This window comes from Mus caroli, chromosome 1, assembly GCF_900094665.2.
Source record: "Mus caroli chromosome 1, CAROLI_EIJ_v1.1, whole genome shotgun sequence".
Classification (NCBI taxonomy): domain Eukaryota; kingdom Metazoa; phylum Chordata; class Mammalia; order Rodentia; family Muridae; genus Mus; species Mus caroli.
This window is the reverse complement of record NC_034570.1, coordinates 145883194-145904406: the sequence shown is the minus strand read 5'-3', so window position 1 is coordinate 145904406 and position 21213 is coordinate 145883194. Positions and strand designations below refer to the sequence as shown.

At 43.6% G+C, this 21213-nt stretch overlaps 1 protein-coding gene across 1 annotated transcript in view; it reads right to left on the bottom strand.

Annotated features, from left to right (window-relative positions):
• Window positions 1–21213, bottom strand: part of Stx6 (syntaxin 6) — a 48222-nt gene that overhangs the window by 10357 nt on the left and 16652 nt on the right. The window contains exons 2-6 of the mRNA XM_021156063.2: window positions 20477–20646; window positions 16820–16914; window positions 7377–7439; window positions 3657–3782; window positions 1873–1979 (exon numbers count right to left, since the gene is read on the bottom strand). Coding sequence (XP_021011722.1) covers window positions 1873–1979; window positions 3657–3782; window positions 7377–7439; window positions 16820–16914; window positions 20477–20646 — 561 coding nt within the window. The remainder of the gene's footprint in view (window positions 1–1872; window positions 1980–3656; window positions 3783–7376; window positions 7440–16819; window positions 16915–20476; window positions 20647–21213) is intronic.

The window sequence follows — 21213 nt, the reverse complement described above, 5'->3', positions numbered from 1 at the left end:
CCACCTGTCCCCTCCTTCCCACTTCTCTGATATATATTTATAGTTGTGTCATAGTTTGGTTAGGTCAATATTCAACATTAACATTACACCATCTGAGTGCATGTAGTCACACTGAGAGGTCTGTGGTGGGAGGCACACTGCCTCACGTTTGCTCCCCTCTGGCTCAGGGGTCAGCTTTCTTAACTTAGGCCTACTGAGTCCATTACCTGCCTGCTTTCTGTAAGCTAAACTGGTATAACTCCTGTTTCCTGTTTTATGTTCTCCAGAGGTTTTTATCTTTGCAAAAACATTTCTGTTGTTGCTGTGCTAGCTTTGAGGGAATGGAGATAGACCATCATCATTTCAGCATCTTTAACTAGGTGGATCTCAGGCTGCCTTTCTTTTCAAGCTGCCTCACCAACAAAGTAGCCGAAGCCCTTCCTTCCATTTTAAATAGAAACTCACCCAGTGTTTGGGTTCCAGTTACTCTAGCTCCTCACCCGGCATAGCCACCTGGATCCACTCTGGTAAATCATCTAAAACCCAGCACCTGCTCACGGCATCGCTCCAAGCACCACCTCCCTGCCTTTCCTCCATACTGAAAAGGAAAGTCCCGCCTCCTCATCACACTGACAGGTCACACCTGCTGTGCTCTGACTCCCTCTCAGGACTTCTGCTCCCACTTCCCCATGACAGACACCGAAAACCATGTTGTGTGTGTGTATGCTTGCCCCCTGACTCTCTCAGGTGCTTCCTCCCTCCTACACACACTGCTACACACATCTCTGCAGAGTCACTGGCTCTCTTGCCCCCAGGTTTCAGCTGACCAGGGCTCTCCAGCTGCCTGAACTGGCCTATCGCAGTGACAGTGGCTCTTTCCCCACTGCCACCATGGGACTACTTCCCGTCATTTGTACAATATGTGCTATGCCTGGGAAGCAGCAAGCATTCTGAATGGCAGGCAGCATCTATCCTGCTCACTCCTATATCCCCAGGGCCTCCAGACAACCTGGTGCGGAACACGTGCCCAGGAAGAACTGATAATGAGCATATGTAACAGTGAACATTAAGAAACATCCAGGTGTACACCCCCACTCACCCAGGGAAAAAGTAGAATGGTGTACTATACAGCAGCTGTATAAAAAAAGCTGTCTGTGCATTTCATACTCGAGTGTAAGAGACAGGTTCTTCAGCAAAAACAATTTTGAAGAGTTATGTTTTGCCTCTTTTTTTTTTAAAGATTTACTTATTTACTTTATGTATATGAGTACCCTGTGGCTGTCTTCAGACACACCAGAAGAGGATGGTGGATTCCATTGCAGATGGTTTTGAGCCACCATGTGGTTGCTGGGCATTGAACTCAGGACCTTCGGAAGAGCAGTCAGTGATCTTAACCTCGGAGCCATCTCTCCAGTCCATGTTTTGTTTTGTTTTGTTTTGTTTATTCCTTTGTTTTGAGAGGGAAGATTGTTTTTGCTAATTACAATTAAATTTGAATGTTCTTTTGTAAGACAGGACTTATGTTAATGTAGTGGGTACTGGGATGGATGACAGCTGGGAGTCCTAACACCACCTTCATGCCCATCCTCCTCTTCAGGGCACTGTCTCCAGAGGGCACGGCTCTATCTGCTTCCCATTCCTAACTATGCCTCAAGAGTCTGCTCAGAGAACTTAGTGTGTCTTTTAAAGGGTTTTAAAAGTAACAGCTTTGCCTAAACCACAGTTGTGAATTTTATCTGGGATTTGCTGCTTTGGGGGAGCTACTCAGCGCAACAAAGTCAAAACTGCAACCACACATTATGTAGCTTCTCTCTTTAGCAGCCATGTACTTCACTGCTAGGCTTTCAGGGTCTCAGTCATCGTCAGTGCTGATCAGGGCATCTCACTACTCACACGGCCTGTTCCTCCAGCTCCCCTCCGATGCGCTGGGACATGTTCTTCAGCACCCCGATGCTGCCAGAGACCAGCTCCAACTGCTCATCCTGCTGTTCCACAATCAACTGGTGCCAGAGGAACGGAAATAAGCAATTAAAATCCATCTTACCTGGTTCCAAGCCCGGCACTCCAGCAGCTGCTAGTTTCTTTGCCAGCTTGGGACAATTCACATTCAAAAGCAAAGCCCAGAAATCAAAGCAGCAGACCATTGCCTCTGAGAACACACTGCTCCAAAGCCTGGATTGTCAAGCTACTGCTATCCCCTGCTGATCCAACTTGTGAACAGTCAGCGGGGCTTGAAACCACCAAGAGAGATTTACTCTGCTTGGCTGAGGTCCAATGAGGGAACAGAAAATGGCCAATGCACTCCAGCATATGACCACCACATCAGGGGTTGGTTAGGAAGAGGAAGCCCACCGCCAAGATCAAGGTCTCCATCCACAGTGTCAGTGAAAGACAGCCTAGCAGATCTCTGGATGTGGGAGGACTGCATAGAGTCCTTTCTTCTTCAAGGACAGTAAGTTACCTCAAAGACAACTGTTGGCTGACAAAGACAAAGTTGTGCTGTGGTTCCCTTACTCTCTATCACAAACTTTGCTTCATTGTAACATCTTGAGAGCAAACAACTAGTTAGGCCAACATGATAATATAAAAAGAACAAAGGAACACAACGTCTACATATAAGCACAAAACACAGCATTTATGAACCAAAGTTTAACGGACAGCTGATTCTCACATCCTAATCTATAATGTCACCGTTAGCCTGCTTTTACTAGCATAGCTATTGGTAAAAGCAACACCAGCTGGCGTGGTTGGCTCAGCCCCACAATCTCAGCTCTCAGGAAGCTGGGGCAGAATGATTATGAGTTCGAGGCCAGCCTGGACTACATAGCATGACTCTGGCTCAATAAAACCATATCAATAAACTCATAAATAAATGAATGCAACAACATGGAGATAATTAAGTTCATTTTCCTTCAATGTCTCAACCTTTATCAAAGCAACTGTTTTTATGTAGAATGAAACAAATTAACAACTTTCTCTCTTTTTTTTTTTTTTTTTTTTTTTTTTTTGGTTTTTCCAGACAGGGTTTCTCTGTGTAGCCCTGGCTGTCCTGGAACGCACTTTGTAGACCAGGCTGGCCTTGAACTCAGAAATTCGCCTGCCTCTGCCTCCGGAGTGCTGGGATTAAAGGCGTGCACAGCCGCCACCACCCCCCCACCCCCCCACCCCCCAGCAAATTAACAACTTTCAATGGACAAAACAAGAACTCAAGTGTTTCTGAAAGTATCTTTGTTAAAATAAACAAAAGGCTAAATGTACAAATAAGAAGTTGGGGAAGAAGGAATGTTTTCTTTTTTAAAATCCTTGGCTTTAGCTGGGGCACGGCTGCATGCAGAAGGCACAAGCAGGCTAATCTCCATGAGTTGGAAGTCAGCCAACCAACCACAGCTACACAGCTCAAGACCCCATCTCAGAACAACAGCAACAAACCAAAGCCTGCACAAATCCTTGGCCTTGTTGGTTTAGATGTCAGCTCTGCTTTTCCCGAGGTCTGATCAAGTGGTTCTTTGGGACACCATGCTTTCAAGATTTTAAATGGTGTATACAATCGTTACACACCTGACAGCCCAGCATATGGCAGCTGGGTCCAAGCTGCTTGACTTTAGACTCTCTCTATCAGAGAGTCAGGGGAGGCACCCTCCTGCTACCTCCTTGCTTGACCAGCTGTTCTCAGGTACCTGCTGCTGTGCCTGCTGCTCCTCGATGAAGTGGGAGTTGGCTAGCTGCAGCTCCCGGTCAAGGCGCCCATAGCGATCTGCCACTCCAGCATTCCAGCTCTGGCTGCTGCTGTCTCCTAGGAGTGCCTGTGTGAGCAGGGACAACCAATCAGGAGGAACACCAGGAGCCACGACTGACCAAGTCAAGCAGCCCTCGAACCTGGACCAGGCTCTGATATGGGCATGCAGGATGGTGCCCATATCACCTGATGGTTTGAGGAACACCAGGAAGGTATATTCAAGATCTCTAGATGAGTCTCACAGATCGATGCTACTCCTAAGGAGAATGGCTGGGGGAAGATGAGAGGGAGCAGTGGAGAGCAGAGTTAGGGCGGGCTGGCTAAGGTTTGTTTAAGTGGGTGCCAAAGGCCCTTGGGATAAAGGCCACCTTAGCCACTTGCTGGCTTCTTTGAAGGGTTCAAGGCAGATGGGATAAGCTAGCCGATAGCTTTTCTCAGCTATAGCTAAAAAAAAAAAAAAAAGAATGAGAGGGGGGAGATAAGTAAGAACAATGAAAACAACAAACCAAACCCAAGCAAACAAGAAAAACACACAAATCAGAACTTAAATTCAAAGTTTAAGTTCCAGATGACAGCTGCTCATCTTTTAAGGATTATATTTTAACAATTAGAAAGGAGTTTCCACTTTATTCGTTTTAATTATGTGTTAGTGTGTGGTGTCTGTATGTGGGTCTGTGCATGTGAATGAAGGCAATGGATCCCCTGGAGTTAGAGTTACAGGCAGCTGTGAGTGCCTGATAAGGATGTTGAAAGATGAATTCGGGTCTCCATCCTCTGGAAGAGCAGCAAGTGCTTGTAACTGCAGAGCCATCTCCAGCTTGGAAGAGTTTCTTTCATAAAAAGAACCAGGTGAGGTGGCTCATATCTGTAATCCCAGCACTCAGAAAGCTAGGGCAGGAAGATTTTTATTTTTAGTTTCAGGACAACCTGGGCTACATAGGCCAGCCATAGCTACATGAATAGCAAAACCTTGTCTCAAAGCAAAAACAATTCCTTCCCCCAAACCATGCTATCGGGAATGGTGGTGCACGCCTTTAATCCTTGCACTAGGGAAGCAGAGGCAGGTGGATCTCTGAGTTCAAGGCCAGCCTGATCTCTACATAGAGAATCCCAGGACAGCCATGGCTGTGTAGGGAGACTGTCACAAACAAACAAATAAATAAATTTGAAACATGTTAAAGATTCCTCAAATGTCTGTATCAATTTCATTCATGTGTTTAATTTTGAGATAGAGTTTCACTATACATCCCAGGCCAGAGCTAAGTTTACATTATGTGGACCCAGATTGGCCTTAGATGTATGTATGAGCAACCACCTGGCTACATTAAAATTCAAACATAACCAAGCCCTTTTCAAGGAGCCTGGAGTCCCATAAAAAGACAGTAAGCAATTAGGAATCCTTAGCAGACGCCTGACAGCACAGTGGTGCCAGAAGAAGAAGAGGAGGAGGTGCTGTGGGGTCCAGCAGCCAGGAGCAGGTGAATCAGAGGGTGGTGCAGTGCTGAGAAAAACTGGCTAGAAGCTAAGGTTTGTCTAAATGTCTGCCAAAGGCCATGTGGTAAATCCTAGCCTGTGACACTCCTGAGAGGTAAATGGAATCTTTTAGAAGTGCAGCTAATACGCCTAAATCAATGCATTTGATGAACCCTCACTGGAGAAGTATCTTCTTGCAATAGATGGTAATTAACACAGAGACCCACAACTGGACAATGTGCAGAGCCAAAGACTTTGAGCATTTAGTTCTAACTGGAATGTTTGAATCACACCCTTCCACTCAAAGCACAGAGATGTGTGCACAAAAAACCGTGGGAACACTGTAAGAGCCAGAGACGGAGGATGACGCCAAGGAAACAGCATTCTCTAGACACAACAGGGGTGATGCTCATATGAACTCACAGGGTCCTCGACAACATGGACAAGGCTTGCACAGGTTTAAGCCACACAAAATCCCAGCATGGAGAAAGAGGAAGTGGGCACAAAGTCCCACCCCTAAACAAACAGCTAATGGCTACTGAACAATGCTGGCTCAATGAAAACTAATTTAAAAGAGTGACACTAGGCATCATGAGCCACGTTCCAGGGCAGGCCACGTGCTCAGGAGTAGTGCACCAACATAAAATGGTTTTGTGTGCACTTGCTTGTGCTTGCTTTTTTGGTTTAGATTTTTGTATGTTAAAGATGTATTTATTTATTATATATAAAGCATATACCATTTCACCTGCATGTATGCCTGCAGGCCAGAAGAGGACACCAAATCTCATTATGGATGGTTGTGAGTCACCATGTAGTTGCTGGGAATTGAACTCAGGACCTCTGGAAGAGCAGCCAGTGCTCTTAATGCCTGAGCCATCTCTCCAGCCCAGCTCTTTTGGTTTTGGTTTTTTAAGAGAGAAGGAGGGAAGACACCCAGAGGCCCGCCCAAAGCAGGAGCCACTGTGATGTACAAGTATGTGGAGGAGAGATATTAGAGAAAGAGAAGTGTAATGATTTGAGTACTACAAAGAAAAACAGAACTGAGGGTGGAGAAAAACAGCCTGATGTGTAGCCTGCCCTGCCACCTGACACCAGAGGCCATGGTGACATCTTGTCCTGTGCTGCTACAGATGGCCAAATCTGAGAGTGGGAGAGCTGGCCCTGACCCTTGCCAGTTGCAGCTTTGTGGAAGTGTGGGTACAGGAGAATTGGTGGACTAACCAGCTCAGCTACCACCCAGGCCCAGATCTGGGGCTTGGAATTGGCCCACCCCAACATCTACCCATCTATGAACTGCTGGAGCTTGTCAAGAGGCCAGTCCTGCAGATCCAAAGCTGCAGGGTCTCCACGACACAGGGTGACAACAGGATATCCGAGGAGTCCCAGTGAGGATCCAGTATTAATAGTGTAGCAGAAGCCAGAGGCCTGGAACCAGACCAATGAGTCACTGCAGTGAATATTTGCAAGTAAAGAAGTGTGGACAAGAAGGTGGCACCGTGGGACATAATGGGACACACTACAGCTTCCACAATGGGATGCTTGTTTGGGTAAGGGGTGTGTTTGTTTGCTTGTTTGTTTCTAATTTTCTTTCCAGGGGAGGCTGCAAGGGCAGAGGGAAAATACAAAGGGATAGATAGGTGATGAGTGGGATTGGGATGCAAGATGTGAAATTCACAAAGGAGCGATAAAAAGTTTTTTTAAAAAAGGTATACTTGGAAAAAAATGAGAAAGAAAGAATATGAAATGGGGTGGGCAAGGAGAGGGGAATCTGAGAAAAGTTGGGGAGGGGAAACAAAATGAACAAAACATATTGTATAAAAAAATTTAAAAAAAACAAAAAACAAAAACGTGGCGTTTGTAAGTTTTATGTCCTGCTGTCATGAAGCCTTGCCACATGCCGGAAAGCTTTGGGGCATGTGAAACCTGCCAACCTGAGCCAAAATAAACTCCTTTTCTTTCTTCTATAAGCTGATTAGCTCAGGATTTTGTTACAGTAGCAAGTAATAACAAACTAACAAACAAAAGACTCCCACAATACCTACCCTATCAGCCCCCTCCCCACCAGTATGTACAGGTCTTGTTCTCCATCCCGGAAGCCAGGGACGGTCAGCAATTTCCAACTTCAAGGATCTAGCCAGGTGCTTCTTTAACGGACACGTCTACTCTACTCTGTCTGGTATTTTCTTACCTGTCTGTTTTTCCTTTCAGCCAGTGCCTGCACAGATGAAGCTGACATCTGATCCTTCATGTCCTGATGAGACAGACAAGAAATGAGATGTGACGTAAGGAAGGCATGCACAGTATTTCCCATACAGGCAGAACACACGATTGATTGCCTATCTTTAAGCAAACGACAGCATTCTTTGGCTTTTATTTTCAGTTTCAAACAGAAAAGAAATAGGAAAGGCTTTCCCTTAAAAACGGTTAATGAAGATGCTATATTTAGCCAAAAAGAGAAAGGCAGTCAGAACCAGGGCTAACTTTCCTAACTTCCCGAGCTGTAGGAGCTGACATCATCTGTTCTCAGGATGAGGGGACCTAGGTCCAGAACGACTGATACCTTCTCAAAGTCACACAACCAATAAACGACAATGGGAGGGTAAAAGTCAAAGGACTGTGCTCAAGGACTAGCATCCTCTAAAACACATGTAAAACCTGTTCTTCTTAACGTACAGTTACCATTAAACTCTTGCCTGTTCAGTTCTTCTGGGCTGCAATCATTCACAGGACAGACTATTTCTAACATCAGAGTGAATTTTTTTTTTTTTTTTTTTTTTTGAGACAGGGTTTCTCTGTATAGCCCTGGCTGTCCTGGAACTCACTTTGTAGACCAGGCTGGCCTCGAACTCAGAAATCCGCCTGCCTCTGCCTCCCGAGTGCTGGGATTAAAGGCGTGCGCCACCAAGCCCGGCTCAGAGTGAATTTTTAAAGTATTATCAAAAATAATGTATAGGAAAAAAATCAGTGGCTATATTATGTTAGATAATATATTTATTCAAGCAAAATTTCACTAAATATGAGCCATTAAAATTCTTATTATAATGGGGTTAATTCTTAAGTATGATGGAAAACACTAAAGAAAGATCTAAACTATGTAATAATTGCAATACAGTTTTTCTAATAAAAGAAAAAAATCAAGATACTTTGAAATTTTCTGTTGGCAAGTAGACTTATTTTTATAGATGCAAATATAATGTACTCAACTTTTGTTGTTTTAAAGCAAGGTCTCACTCTGTAGCCCTGACTGGCATGGAACTCAGTCTGTAGACCTGGCTAATCTTGAAATCCCAGTTCTGACTGCCTCTGCTTCCCGGTACTGGGACTGAAGGTGTATGCCCTCATATCCAGCCAGGCATCACGAACCCTGAAGAGTGAGTGCTGGATCAGGTATGCCATGGCTTTATGGTTCTTACTGTACTTAATTGTGAATAACCACCTGGCTTCAACTTTCAAAGCACTGGGTCATTCATTCATCAAAGACTAACTGGTGTCTAATACCAGTTAGTAGGTGTAGCAGGTGACATGGTTTAGTCCTCTGCTCCTTTAGAGTTCACAGGGTGACTTACCTGACTCAGATACCCAAGAGGTTACTAAAAGTGTGCTTCTCTAGGCCCCATCCTAACCTACACCAAACACTCTTTATGGCACACTTTAACAAGTTTCTCTGGAAAAAGAATTTTAACACTGAAACTTGAGAACCTCTGCTACATACAAATTCTAGAAACCTCAAAACAAGATAGCTGTCCTAGACTGCAGAATTCCCTACTTATCAACTGAAGTACTTTAACATTTATTCCATCCAAAAACTACACTTATTTAATACACATTACTAATGAGAGAACAATCACTTTCCAGTTTGCCAATGTTATAACAGTCTTTCTAAAAGAACAATGAGCATTATACTTCCATACTGGAATCAGACAAGTGGCACCTTAGCCTTCAGTGGTGTGTGTGTGTGTGTGTGTGTGTGTGTGTGTGTGTGTGTGATCTGTTCACTGTCTACCGTTGGATAGTAGTGGTAGGTACTGGCTTGAACACACCTCCAACAGGCACCTGAAGTGCTGGGTAAACCTGGACAGGCTCATGCTTCTAGGTGCTGTTCAAATGGAATATCCCATGAATAAACTCATCAAATTAAATGCTTAGGATTGGTGACTTTTTCTATATTGTTGTATGCTAATAGAGTGTTTTAGAAACTACCACATAATGCATGGATGGTAACAGAACAAACTCTTTGAAAATGAGTTTTGTTGTTTTGTATCAAACAGTTTAAGAATATTCACTGCCTTGACCCCAATAATAGCAATTTATTTAAAGAAATTAACTAAAACAGATGGGTAAAAAATTTTCTACAGTATCATTTATAAAAGTAGAAATAAGGACTGTGTTCAAATAAGGTGGAGAGAATTTACAGTAGACCCAGACCTACAGTACTATGGACAGACACCTTGCTTATCAGGAGATTTCCTTCAGAAAGCAGACCAAACATGAGTGATATAGCATGGAAAGGCTTATAGCCCACCAGCAATCAAAGCGCAGCTAGAGGCATTTTCCCAATTGGACTGGTTCCAGACTTGGCAATACTTCTTAGATAACTGGCTAAGTTGGACAGTTTGCCGAACTTCTATTTCTTCCATCCATTTGCAATAGTATTTCACGGGACCATTGTGGTGATTAACAGTGACCACTGAAACAGACATTATATATAAATATACAGCCATTGAAAAAAAATTATCAAAATTTCCTTCTGTCCAACAAAGTTGCCATACCAGTTGTAGCTGTTGATCACCTCATCTTAATTAACTAAAATATAAATTCTATTACTGGTAAATATCTTTAGAAAAAACTGGGTTTCTAAATCTACTTTTCAATTGCAAGTTTAAATGATGGCTAAGTTATTTTTAATAAAAACTTCACACTTGAACTGAAAATTTAGAGTTTTTAGTATAACAAGTTTAAAAAGTTTACTATTTCTTACACTGGCCATATGTTTAAATGATAATTTCTGAGTATATTAAGTTAAATAAAGTTTACTAAACTCAGTTGTTTCTCTTTTAAATGTGGCTACTAGACATAAGTGGTTCGTATTGTATTTCAACTGGACAGAGTCAACTACATCTACCTGTATTTACACACATGTATGTTGCTGTTTGTTTGGAGACAATTTTCACTATGTAGCCCGGGTTGGTCTTGAACTCATGATTCTCCTGCTTCACCTCCAAAGTGCTAAGGCACCAGGTCCAAGTCACAATACACTCTCCTCCCTTTTTCTTTACTCTCCTTCTCTCTCCCTGATGTGTCTGAGGATTTAACCCAAGACATTGCGCATGCTAGGCACACTCTGCAGTAAACATCAAGAAAAATGTACAGGATATCCTATCATTTCTTAATAGGAGTTTGTGTTCTAATACCCAGAAAACAGGCAGAAAATGATTATTTCTTTTTAAGAAATGTATCTATTTATGAGTTTACGTATGTATTTAATATATATGGGTGTTTTTTCTGCATGCATGTCTATGCACCCTGTGTGTATGTCTGTATGCCTGTAGAAGCCAGAAGGTATTAGATTTCCTCGAACAGGAGTTCCGGGCAGTTGTGAGTCATCATGAGGGGAGGGAGCAGGAAAGCTGAGCTCCGATCCTCTGGAAGAGCAGCCAGTGCTCTAAACCACTAAGCCATTTCTCCAGCCCCAGAAAGTTATTATTTCTAGAGAGCAAATTTCAGACTGGAGGGGCATTTTCACCTTTCAAATAGAATTGTTCACATTTCAAAAACAGCAAGCACAAAGTATTCTTAACATGTAAACATGCACTTGATTAACAACAAGGCTCCAGCTATGCATCTACGGGAAACAACAACACAGTGCTAAATCACGGATTATTCTGAGTACAGGGTTTTTTTCTCCTCTTGTAAAAAAGCTACTCTTTTCTTAAATAAAAATGCAATAGATGAATGAAATGTTTTTTAATCTCAGATTCTTAAAGTTTTTATTTGATAAGGGAGGGAGGGAGTGTGTATCTGTGTGTGTGTGTGTTCAGGGTGTGGGGGCGCTGTGGGTGTGTGTGTGTGATGGACACATTCTCTCAGCATGTACTTAGTACACATGCTCACTCCTGCAGTGGATGACATTTTATCTATGTAGGCTAGTTAGTCACCAGACACTGCCTAGGAGATCACCTTCACACTGGGATATGGAATTTTAAGCTGTGTTACTAAACAGTTTTAAACATCTTGTAACAGTCTATCATGCCAAAAACAAAATTACTCATCCTCTTTCTAGCACTTGAAGCTTAGGATCAGCAGTTAGTCCCAATAAAACACGATCCATCTGCTAAAAGAACAACAAATGTCGTGGCTATTTATGCTGCTTTCATGTCAACTGTTTCTGAACTGAATGAATGAGATACTATGGATGCCAGTGCTTCCCACTCAGGGGCCCCTCATCCTAGGGTCATCTGTACACCTCTGCTTATCTTAGCCTCGTCGACTAACCAAAGTCATTTCTGCTCTAACTGATGGCAAATGCTCTTGGGGTGAAACACTGTGGACGGTAGGGTACAGGGTGCAGTATAGTTCCAATTTTCCTTCCAAAGTTAAAACCAGAGAATATTAACAAGGATATTTTATTGATACAAAGGAGGCCCAACAAGACTTACTGACTTGTGACAGAATCTATCAAGATCAGAGCTTAGCCTACATCTCAGTTTCTTGGTGTCCTATTCATTGACCTTCCAGAATATGCTGCAAAATCAAATGTACTGAGTGCCTGGAGTAACCCAAAGTCACTTGAGGGGTATCTCCAAAACAAACCTATCCCCTGTGACGACTCTGTTGAATAGATGACTCCACCATGTAAAAGGAATTAGCTGGATACAGATGAGCCAGGGTATTGCTCAGTGCTAAAGTGCTTACCCTGCATGCATGAGGACCTGGGTTTATCTGCAGCAGTATGCCAAAGGAAAAGGATGGGGGAGAGACTATTTTATATAGTAACTAAAATGTATTTTTTCAGATAAAAATTACCAGGAAAACTTAATAAAAATTGGACAACCATGGAAGATGCTTAGCAACTCTTTAAACAAGGGAAGAGTAGAAATTCATGGCCAATGAATCCTAATGAGGAAGTCACCTGGGAGAAGGGCTTTGCTGTAGCTCAGGGTGTGTGTCTAGCATGCACAAGTACCTCACATACAAATCATACACAAGGATTTTTCTTCTTCACAGAAAAGACAAAAGGTTTTGTTATCACTGACTGCTCTGCCTGACAAACTGACTCCATCAAATTAGAATATCCTCATTTAAGAATAAAGTAGAAGGCCATGTGTGATGGCTCACACCTTTAATCCTAACACTTGGGAGGCAGAAGCAGGTGGATCTGAGTTGGAGGCCAGCCAGGTCTATATAGTGAGTTTCAGGACAGCCAGGGCTATGTAATGAGACCCTGCCTCAAAACAAAACAAAAACAAACAAAAACACAAACAAAATATAGAATAATAACTTCCCTAAATCAGTACAACTCCCCAAGCTTCTCAACGCTCACCCCTACTCTCACTGATTAGTGTAACTCTCGCTCTCACCAAAGAAGTGCCTTTTGCCGCAGATGGAGGCCATTACGGGAAGCCACAACTGGTCAACATACAGAGAGAAACTGACTGTGGAGTGCCCAGGCCCAGTCAATACATCTGCAACACAAACCCTACACCAAAGGGTCAGGGAGTATCATGGAAGAAAGGGCGGAAAGACTGTAAGTAAGAGCCAGAGGACCAGGATGTGTGCTGCTATGAGATGCTGTCTTTGGTAAATGACAGGGAAATGAACCCATGAAATTTTAACAATAAGGTACCTAATCAAGACCTGCACAATGACAACACCAGCTGACATGGTAGTGTGGGTGGGGACTTGTCAAAGGCTCCACTCCTGGGTGAAGATCTACAGGTTCTGACTGGCTGCTGAGGAGGCACAGGCCCTGTGATGGGCTATCCAATCCCAGGAGGACTGGATATATACAGTATATCCAAGGAACACAGGGGTTGAACTGGGAAGAAGGAAGGGTGGAAATGATGAAAATAGAGCACTAATATATGACATTCTGAAGGGAAAAAAGTAGGCCACTACTAAACGAAAAGTCTGTAGGCCCAATGCTGGCTACGCCTGTGACCTCAACGTCCTCCTGTAAAATCTGCCTTGTCCCATTTCCCAAATCTGCCATCCCCTGCCCCTTCTGCACAGTTTCTACCAAGAGCCTGTGATCTCTTCAGCTGAGCACACCAAGGTCAATCCATGCAACTCTTGTTTTCATCAAGGTGACTGTGGCTCTTTCCTTCCTCTCTGTAAGACTTTCTTTTTTCTTTTCTTTTTCTTTTTTTAAATGTAATGCTGTTTATTTAACTTCAAAAACATTTCAGCATTCTAAACATACAAAAATCAACAGAATGTTGCAAATTGCGTTTAGGTCCAGAGGGTTTTTGAACTTCCATTGATGCAGTAGTTCTTTGTTTTGCTGACAATGATGAGTTCTACAGTTTCTTTAAAAAGTTTAAAACCTACTGCACTTAACTAAAGAAAAAACTCCAAACACTTCTCATGCCAGCTGACCCCTCCCCCTTTCCACAACTAAGAATGTCAGCAGAATGCTATACCACTATATACAAAAACAAGGCAACCTGAAGCTAAAGGATGTCTACCGCAGTATCAACAGGTCCAGCCTCACAGCTCACGCCCTGAGCTACAGCCCCCTCAAAAAGGCATCTTCCCCTCACAGCCTCCACACCAAACAAGGAGCATCAAGAATCTGTCTGGGTTGTTGTGTTCCCTTTACAAACTATAGATATGTACAGCTGACAACTCGGGATTGCTAGCCAATAGCCTTATAGTTAACACTACCGTACGAGTTGAGAACAAAATGCCAGAAACGTCTTCAAATGCCTTGTCACACCAACAGCAAAGTGCACTGAGTGAGGAGGATGCGAGAGTGCCTTTTGGTTTTAAAAATGTTTGGAGCTATGTACAACTTTGATACAGTTTCAGGGCGCTCCGGACACCCACGGCCACTTCATGTAAACCACTGACACTTTGAGAAACTACAACATGATCGCGATCAAATTTTGTAATTAAACCTAACAAGGGCAATAGACACAACTCAAATAAGATATGTGTCAATCACAGCGCTCTTCTACTCTAAGGTGTTCACAAGGAGACAGAGTTTTTGTTCATCTTCCTCTTCTCCTTCCTCCTCTTCTTCCTCTTCCTCCTCCTCTTCTTCCACCTTTTTCCGGGCAACTTTAGCAGGCCCCTTGGTCCCCTCAAACTTCCCTTTAGACTGACAGTCATCGACAGCCTTCTCATCCTTCTCTTTCAGCTTTGCTGCCTTGGTAACGTAAAGGCTGCTTTTCACTGTCACTGAAGTTCTTCCACATCTCACCCAGCTTTTTTGCCACATCTCCAATGGAGATGCCAGGGTTTGTGGATTTGCTCTTGGGATGGAATTCAGAGCAGAGTAAGAAAAATCCAGATGGAGGTCTTTTGGGGGCATTTGGGTCTTTCTTCTTGCCTCCTTTAGCTGGTCTATAATCTTTCATCTCCCAATCATAGTGTACGTTATCTGCCTTTGCCATTTCATCAAACTTCGATTTCTCTTTGCTAGACATGGTCTTCCACCTCTCAGAGCACTTCTTGGAAAACTCTGCAAAATTGATGGGAACCTCTGGATTTTTCTTCTTATGTTCTTCCCTGCATGTCTGCACGAAGAAGGCATCTTGCCCTTTGGTTTCTTGGGGTTACCTTTAGCCATCCTAACTGTATTGTTTGCTAGTCTGGGCAGCACAGGGCTCGACTCGAGGCTCAGTGCTCCACAGCCTCCTGCCTCCACGAGAGCTGCCTCCCTGTAAGACTTTCAATTCAAGTTATTAAAACCAAGTCAGCAAAAATCCGGGTTCAATTACTCCATCTGTGGCATCTGTGGCAAATACTAACAGTTTCCCAAAGGTGGGGGCGGGGAATAAAGTTAAACAACAAAGCTAGTAAGTCCACCAAGGAGTCAGTTGTGAGCACAGCTGAGTGGGGTTTAGGTCTCCTGCTCTGTACGGACAGTAAGCTTCTGGTGTCCTGTTAGGATTTAAAATAATCCTAAAATGTACTTTAAAGAGATTTTCAAATATTAATAAATGAACTTCAGCCGGGCAGTGGTGGCTCACAACTTTAATCCCAGCAGCCAGGAGGCAGAGGCAGGTGGATCTCTATGATTTTGAGGCCAGCTTGGTCTAGAGAGCGTTCTAGGATAGCCAGAGACACACAGAAGGACCCTATCTATAAAAAAACAAAGGAAAAAGAAAAAAGAAACTTCAGGATCTACTTCCAGTCATAATTTAACTTTCAACATACAGAGATCTTTGAAATCCAATTCTCAAAACTCACAAGGACCACCTTACTGAAAGAATAAATGCATTGATTAAAGACTATGGCTCAGACAGCCAGATGTGGTGGTTCACACCTGCAGAGCTAGAGCTTGGGAGGCTGAGAGAAGTGGATCCCCATGAGTCTGAGGCCAGTGTGGGCTATAGAGTGAGAGCGTACACACAAAAGATGTCACCTAGCAATTTTTACAACTGCCCAGAAAATCAGAATGTTGAATTCAAGCACTCATTGTCTCCAGGGGCACCTGAAGTCAAAAAGGTTTCTGCTCTATTACATGTGAGCTTATATATAAACAATTTAGTTATAAGTACAGAGAGAGGCCAACTACTGAGTGAAACAAAAGACAAGAATAAAGTTCAATGATAATCTACCATTTGAGATCATTTCGAGAGGAAATCACATGGTGAAAGTCTTTGGCAAACACTAAGCAAGGTTCCTGCCATATGTCAGCACTGGTCTGATCCCAAGTCTCTTTCTTCAAGGAAGCTACTTTCGAGTACATATGTTAATGGCAGCTGCTTCTCTTACATCTAGTTATGCTAATCAAATGGCTTAGCCATATACTTTCAAAGTATAAAATATATCTGAATGACACAAGATTTTTACCTAAACTATATTTTCTCTTTTATCCTTTACTAGTGGGTAGTATTCTTAATAATTTTGTACTAAAAATGTGTCCACTCACTGGCTTGTTTTTACATGCCACCCTTGGCTTGCCTGCTCTGGGTAACTCCTGGGAGGCTGTCAAGCCCTTGTATGGCAGTTGTAATAGTGCAATGGGAGTTCCAGAAGCAACTCAGATGGTAGGGACGGCCACCAGCCAAACCCAGAAAGAGCACTCTAACAATGCACACGATTACCAGTCAATCAGGAAACCAAATGGCTCCTACAAGAGGCTTTGCTTTTGTCCAGAAAGAGTGCACATTAAGAGTTTGTTGTTGTTGTTGTTTTTAAATCTATATTTTAAGGAAGTTAGACACATAGGCAAGTAGATCAGGCTGTTAGAGTAATCTTCCAGCCGGCTGTTTATTATCTCGTTCTCATTCTAACAACCCAAAAATTCAAAGTAGATCCCCCAATCACAGAATAGGACACATTAGCATTGAGTTCATGCCGAAATGTTGTTTCAGAGTCAGCCTGTTGGGCTGTGACTGAAGGAGGTTTCTGACCAGTGTGTCTATCTCTTGCACAGACAACACAGCAAGGCATGCTCCTTACCCTGACAATTTGCCGAGTACTTGTGATGAAGGCTTTTCTTATGCTCAATTCAGTTGCATCCAGGTTGAATTTTCTAGGATTTGCTTCAACTATGCGTAGCCAACAAATTAAGGCAAAACAACAGTGCCTGATAAGCCACAGGGCACTGAAACACAAGGAATGAAATAACCCAACCCCCCTGAAGACACTCATCTTCACAGAACATCCCTAAACTTCCTCTCGAACCACAGCTACGAGAAGATCCCTTTGCCCCAAGACAGAGATGACCTGGCTGGCGTAATGGAGCACCTGTAATCCCAGCACATGGGAGGAGGGAGGATCTTGAGTTCCAGATTAACCTGTGTCTCAGGCTGGGAATGTAGCTGGGCTGAAAGCATGGGAGAGGGTGAGATTGGTAGAAAAGAGCTATGGGGCTCACCATAAATTCATAGCTAACTGACCACAGGTCAGCTAAGATCTTCCTGGTGTTTGCGAGCATGTGTGTCTATCCTTTTGGAACTCCTGATGCAGGGACCCTATAGTGTCCCGGAACTCTCTATGTAGCATGGCTTTCAACTTGTAGTATAACCTGCCTCAGCCTCCCAAGTGCTAGAATCTTAGAGTCACCACAAACAGCTTTTGCAAACTTTTTAATTTGTCATCAAAACGCTTCCTTATACCAATGTGGTAACCCTCTTCCTCAACCTAAAGAGATCAAGCCTTCAGAGAAGGTGCCTTTGATCTCTTTAGCCCTAGCCCTGGCTCAAAATCCTTGTGTTCTCTCTCATAAACTGTACATTATCTTCATTATTATTATTATTATTATTATTATGGTCTGTTCTCAGCCCTAATTCCATGAGGGGTAGCTATAGTTTCTTTTGACCTAATCTTAAAAACCAAGAAAATGTCCAGTAGACAGAACACTCAAGAAACAATTGCGAAATGAATGATGAAGACCAAAGCTTTTGTTCTTTGTCTTATGACTTCTTTGAGACAAGGACACACTATGCAATCAAGACTTGCCTAGACTTCACTGCATAGCCCTAAAGCCCAGGTTGGCACTTAACTCGTGATTCTCCTGTCTCATCCATCCGAGTACTAGGTGGACACCACCATGCCTGGGCCTAACAATTTTCTTTTCTTCTGTTCTTCCTTTCCTTTCCTTTCCTTTTCTTCCTTCCTTCCTTCCTTCCTTCCTTCCTTCCTTCCTTCCTTCCTCCTCCCCCCTCTTTCTTTCTTGTGGTTTTTCAATTTTATTTGTAGTCTTTTGAAAGCTTGGTTAGCATATAAAGCAATAGTTTCTCTCTGACTCTCCATACAAATGTGCCATTATACTTCGCTCTTGTTTGTCCCCACTGCCCTCTCCTGCCTCACAACTGACATGCCCTGATCTGTCTCAAAGGAAACAAGATCCTCTTGAAATTACCTCTCCCCTCAGATTTTATGTAACTTAAAAGGCACCATCTATAACAGTAGAAGTATCATAATGATGAGGAAAAAGTACCGTGGTCTCTAGCTCAGAAGTTAACACTACATGTCAACACTGCCTATGCCCATGCTGCCCAGTAAGTGAACCTTGTAGAGGTTGGTTTCCTTGATGCATTATTTCATAGAAAAACCAAACCAGAATTCAGACACTGAACCAGCATATCATCTAACTAAAGTTTTGGTTACAGAGACTTTCCACCTGAAAACAGAAAGCTGCACAAGTCAGCATCAACAGATCTCCAGTCCATCGTCAGAGCTGTGGGCTTTCCCCCAGTATCAACTGCATAAGTTAGCCTAATGGATGTGTTTTCAACAAACATGGTTTCATGGTACAGGCAGCTTTTCAATTGACAGTGGCATTTTAAAATCACTTCTTAAGTGGAGAAGTCTTTGAAGAGATTTTCTTTTGAGCTCTAACTAAAGGCTGTACCACTGGCCTATATACACTATATATATATATACTATATATACTACACAGCAATGGCTGCTAGTGTGGTGCATGCACTCATGCCTGTGTTTCTACAGGACCCAAAACCTGGTCCTCGCATGCTAGGATCAAGGGCTATATTACCAAATAGCATCCCAGCCTAACTGCTAAGCCTTTATAGTCAATTACTCTGGGCAGGCCCATTTTAAGCTCTCCATACATGTAACTCTCCTGGCATTCCTAAGTTGGGCACTCTTTATCCTAGCGTTCTTTTGAAGAGGAAACTAAAGCACAGAGAAGCTTACTGGTGTGGCCAAAGCCAGAGTCACTGCTGTGACACTGTATCAAATATATATTTCAATTCCATCTCTGGCACAGAGCTCCTAAGGCCCTTGGAGTCTCCAGATTCTATATGCTACTTAGATAACTAGTGAGTCCTACACAATTCCTCTGAACACCAAACAAACCAACTCTATGACTGGTGATAGAAACTTCCAGCCACCAATACCCCTGTATTGAGAAGGGGACTAAAGGTTGAGCTAATCACCAGTAAGTAATGACCTAATCAATAATGTTTCTGTGATGAAACTTTCATAATCCTGAGGTGGACAGGGTTCCTGTGGAGCAACACATGAGAGTGGCATTCCTGGAAGCCACACAATGCTCTTTTGCCTACCTTCCCCTGGGCATCTCTTCCACACATAGTGTTAGCATTCTGTCTAAGCTCCATCCCACAGTTACCTGGCAACAGCCAGGTACGCCTGACTCACTTTAAAAGGGGCTGTTTGCCCCCTCCTTGCTCTCTTGTTTCTCTCTTATTCTCTTGCTTTCTCTTCCCCCATCTCTCCACATGCTCACGGCTGGCCTCTACTCCTCTTCTCTCTCTCTCTCTCTCTGTTCCTCCCTCCCTCCCTGTTCCTCCTTCCCTCCTCCCTCCTCCCTCCCCTCCCCTCCCTCCCTCTCTCCCTCCCTTTCTCTGCCTCTACTATCCTCTTAATGCCCCCCCCCATGCCCTGAATAAACTCTATTCTGTACTATACCATCATGTGGCTGGTCCCTCAGGGGGAAGGGATGCCTCAGCATGGGCCCATCAAGGTACTCCCTACCCCCATACCAGACTACACCTCCACAGGACATATCCCCCTCTCTTTATCTTTTTATAAACACATAATACACACTTTATAATACACGGCCAATTAAGCAATGCATTTCCCTGAACTCTATAAGCTGCTCTTGAAAAAAATTAAACAAACAGGAAGTGAGTTTGACTCACAGGTCAGAATCTGGGGTTTGCACCTGGCATCTGATATGGGGGGCTATGAGCCCTACAGGATCCCATGCTATCTCCAGTTACATAGTCTCAAAACCATAGGACACTCAGCTGGTGTCTGCTGGAGAACCGTTTGGTATGTGAAGAAAAATCCCTCATAGATATCAGAAGTATTACTATTTTACTGTTTGAGAGGAAAAGTTTACTTTCACTTCTACAATGGTGGAATGAGAAACGGGACACCAGCAGACTGGCTCCAAGGTCCAAAGTGATGATCACTGCCCTGTACAGTCTAGATCTGGAGGGTTTGCTATAGACGGAAGAACAGGGCTAGCCTCCCTGAGATCACCCGGCAGTGACCAACAAAAGCCAGCTCAATCACTATAAAAACCAGCCTCTCTCTCATCTATGGCTCAAGACATCTGGATAAACCTTGTCTGTCTCTTGCCCATGCTCCCAAGTCCCTGGCCCCCCAGACGACAGAGAAGGATATTGATGGTTTCATCGAGGTCCTCCAGATCCCACTCTATGCTGCGGAGATTGTTCCTCAGCTCGTTGGTGGTCCAGTCGATTTCTTCCCTTGTTGCTGCAGAGGGGCCCTGAAGGAGCTCTGTCCATCTCTGAAACAATCCTTGGGCAGTGTTGACTGCTTTCTGTACCTCTCTGTAGTCAAGGGAAAGGGAAAGGAGAAGTCACACATGACTCATTGATGAATAAAAGTAGGACTCGAGGCAACATCACCACACACATCCTCACAGCATCATCACATACCATCCTCACAGCACCTTCACATGGATCCTCACAGCATCACCACACACTATTCTCACAGTATCACCACATACTATCCTCACAGCATCACCACATGCCACCCTCACAGCACCACACTACACATCCTCACAGCACCACCACACACATCCTCACATGCATCCTAACAGCATCACCACATGCATCCTCACAGCACCACCACACACATCCTCACATGCATCCTAACAGCATCACCACATGCATCCTCACAGCACCACCACATGCATCCTCACAGCACCTTCACATGGATCCTCACAGCATCACCACACACTATTCTCACAATATCACCACACACATCCTCACAGCACCACCACACATATCCTCATAGCATCACCACACACATCCTCACAGCACCACCACACATATCCTCATAGCATCACCACACACATCCTCACAGCACCACCACACACATCCTCACAGCACCAC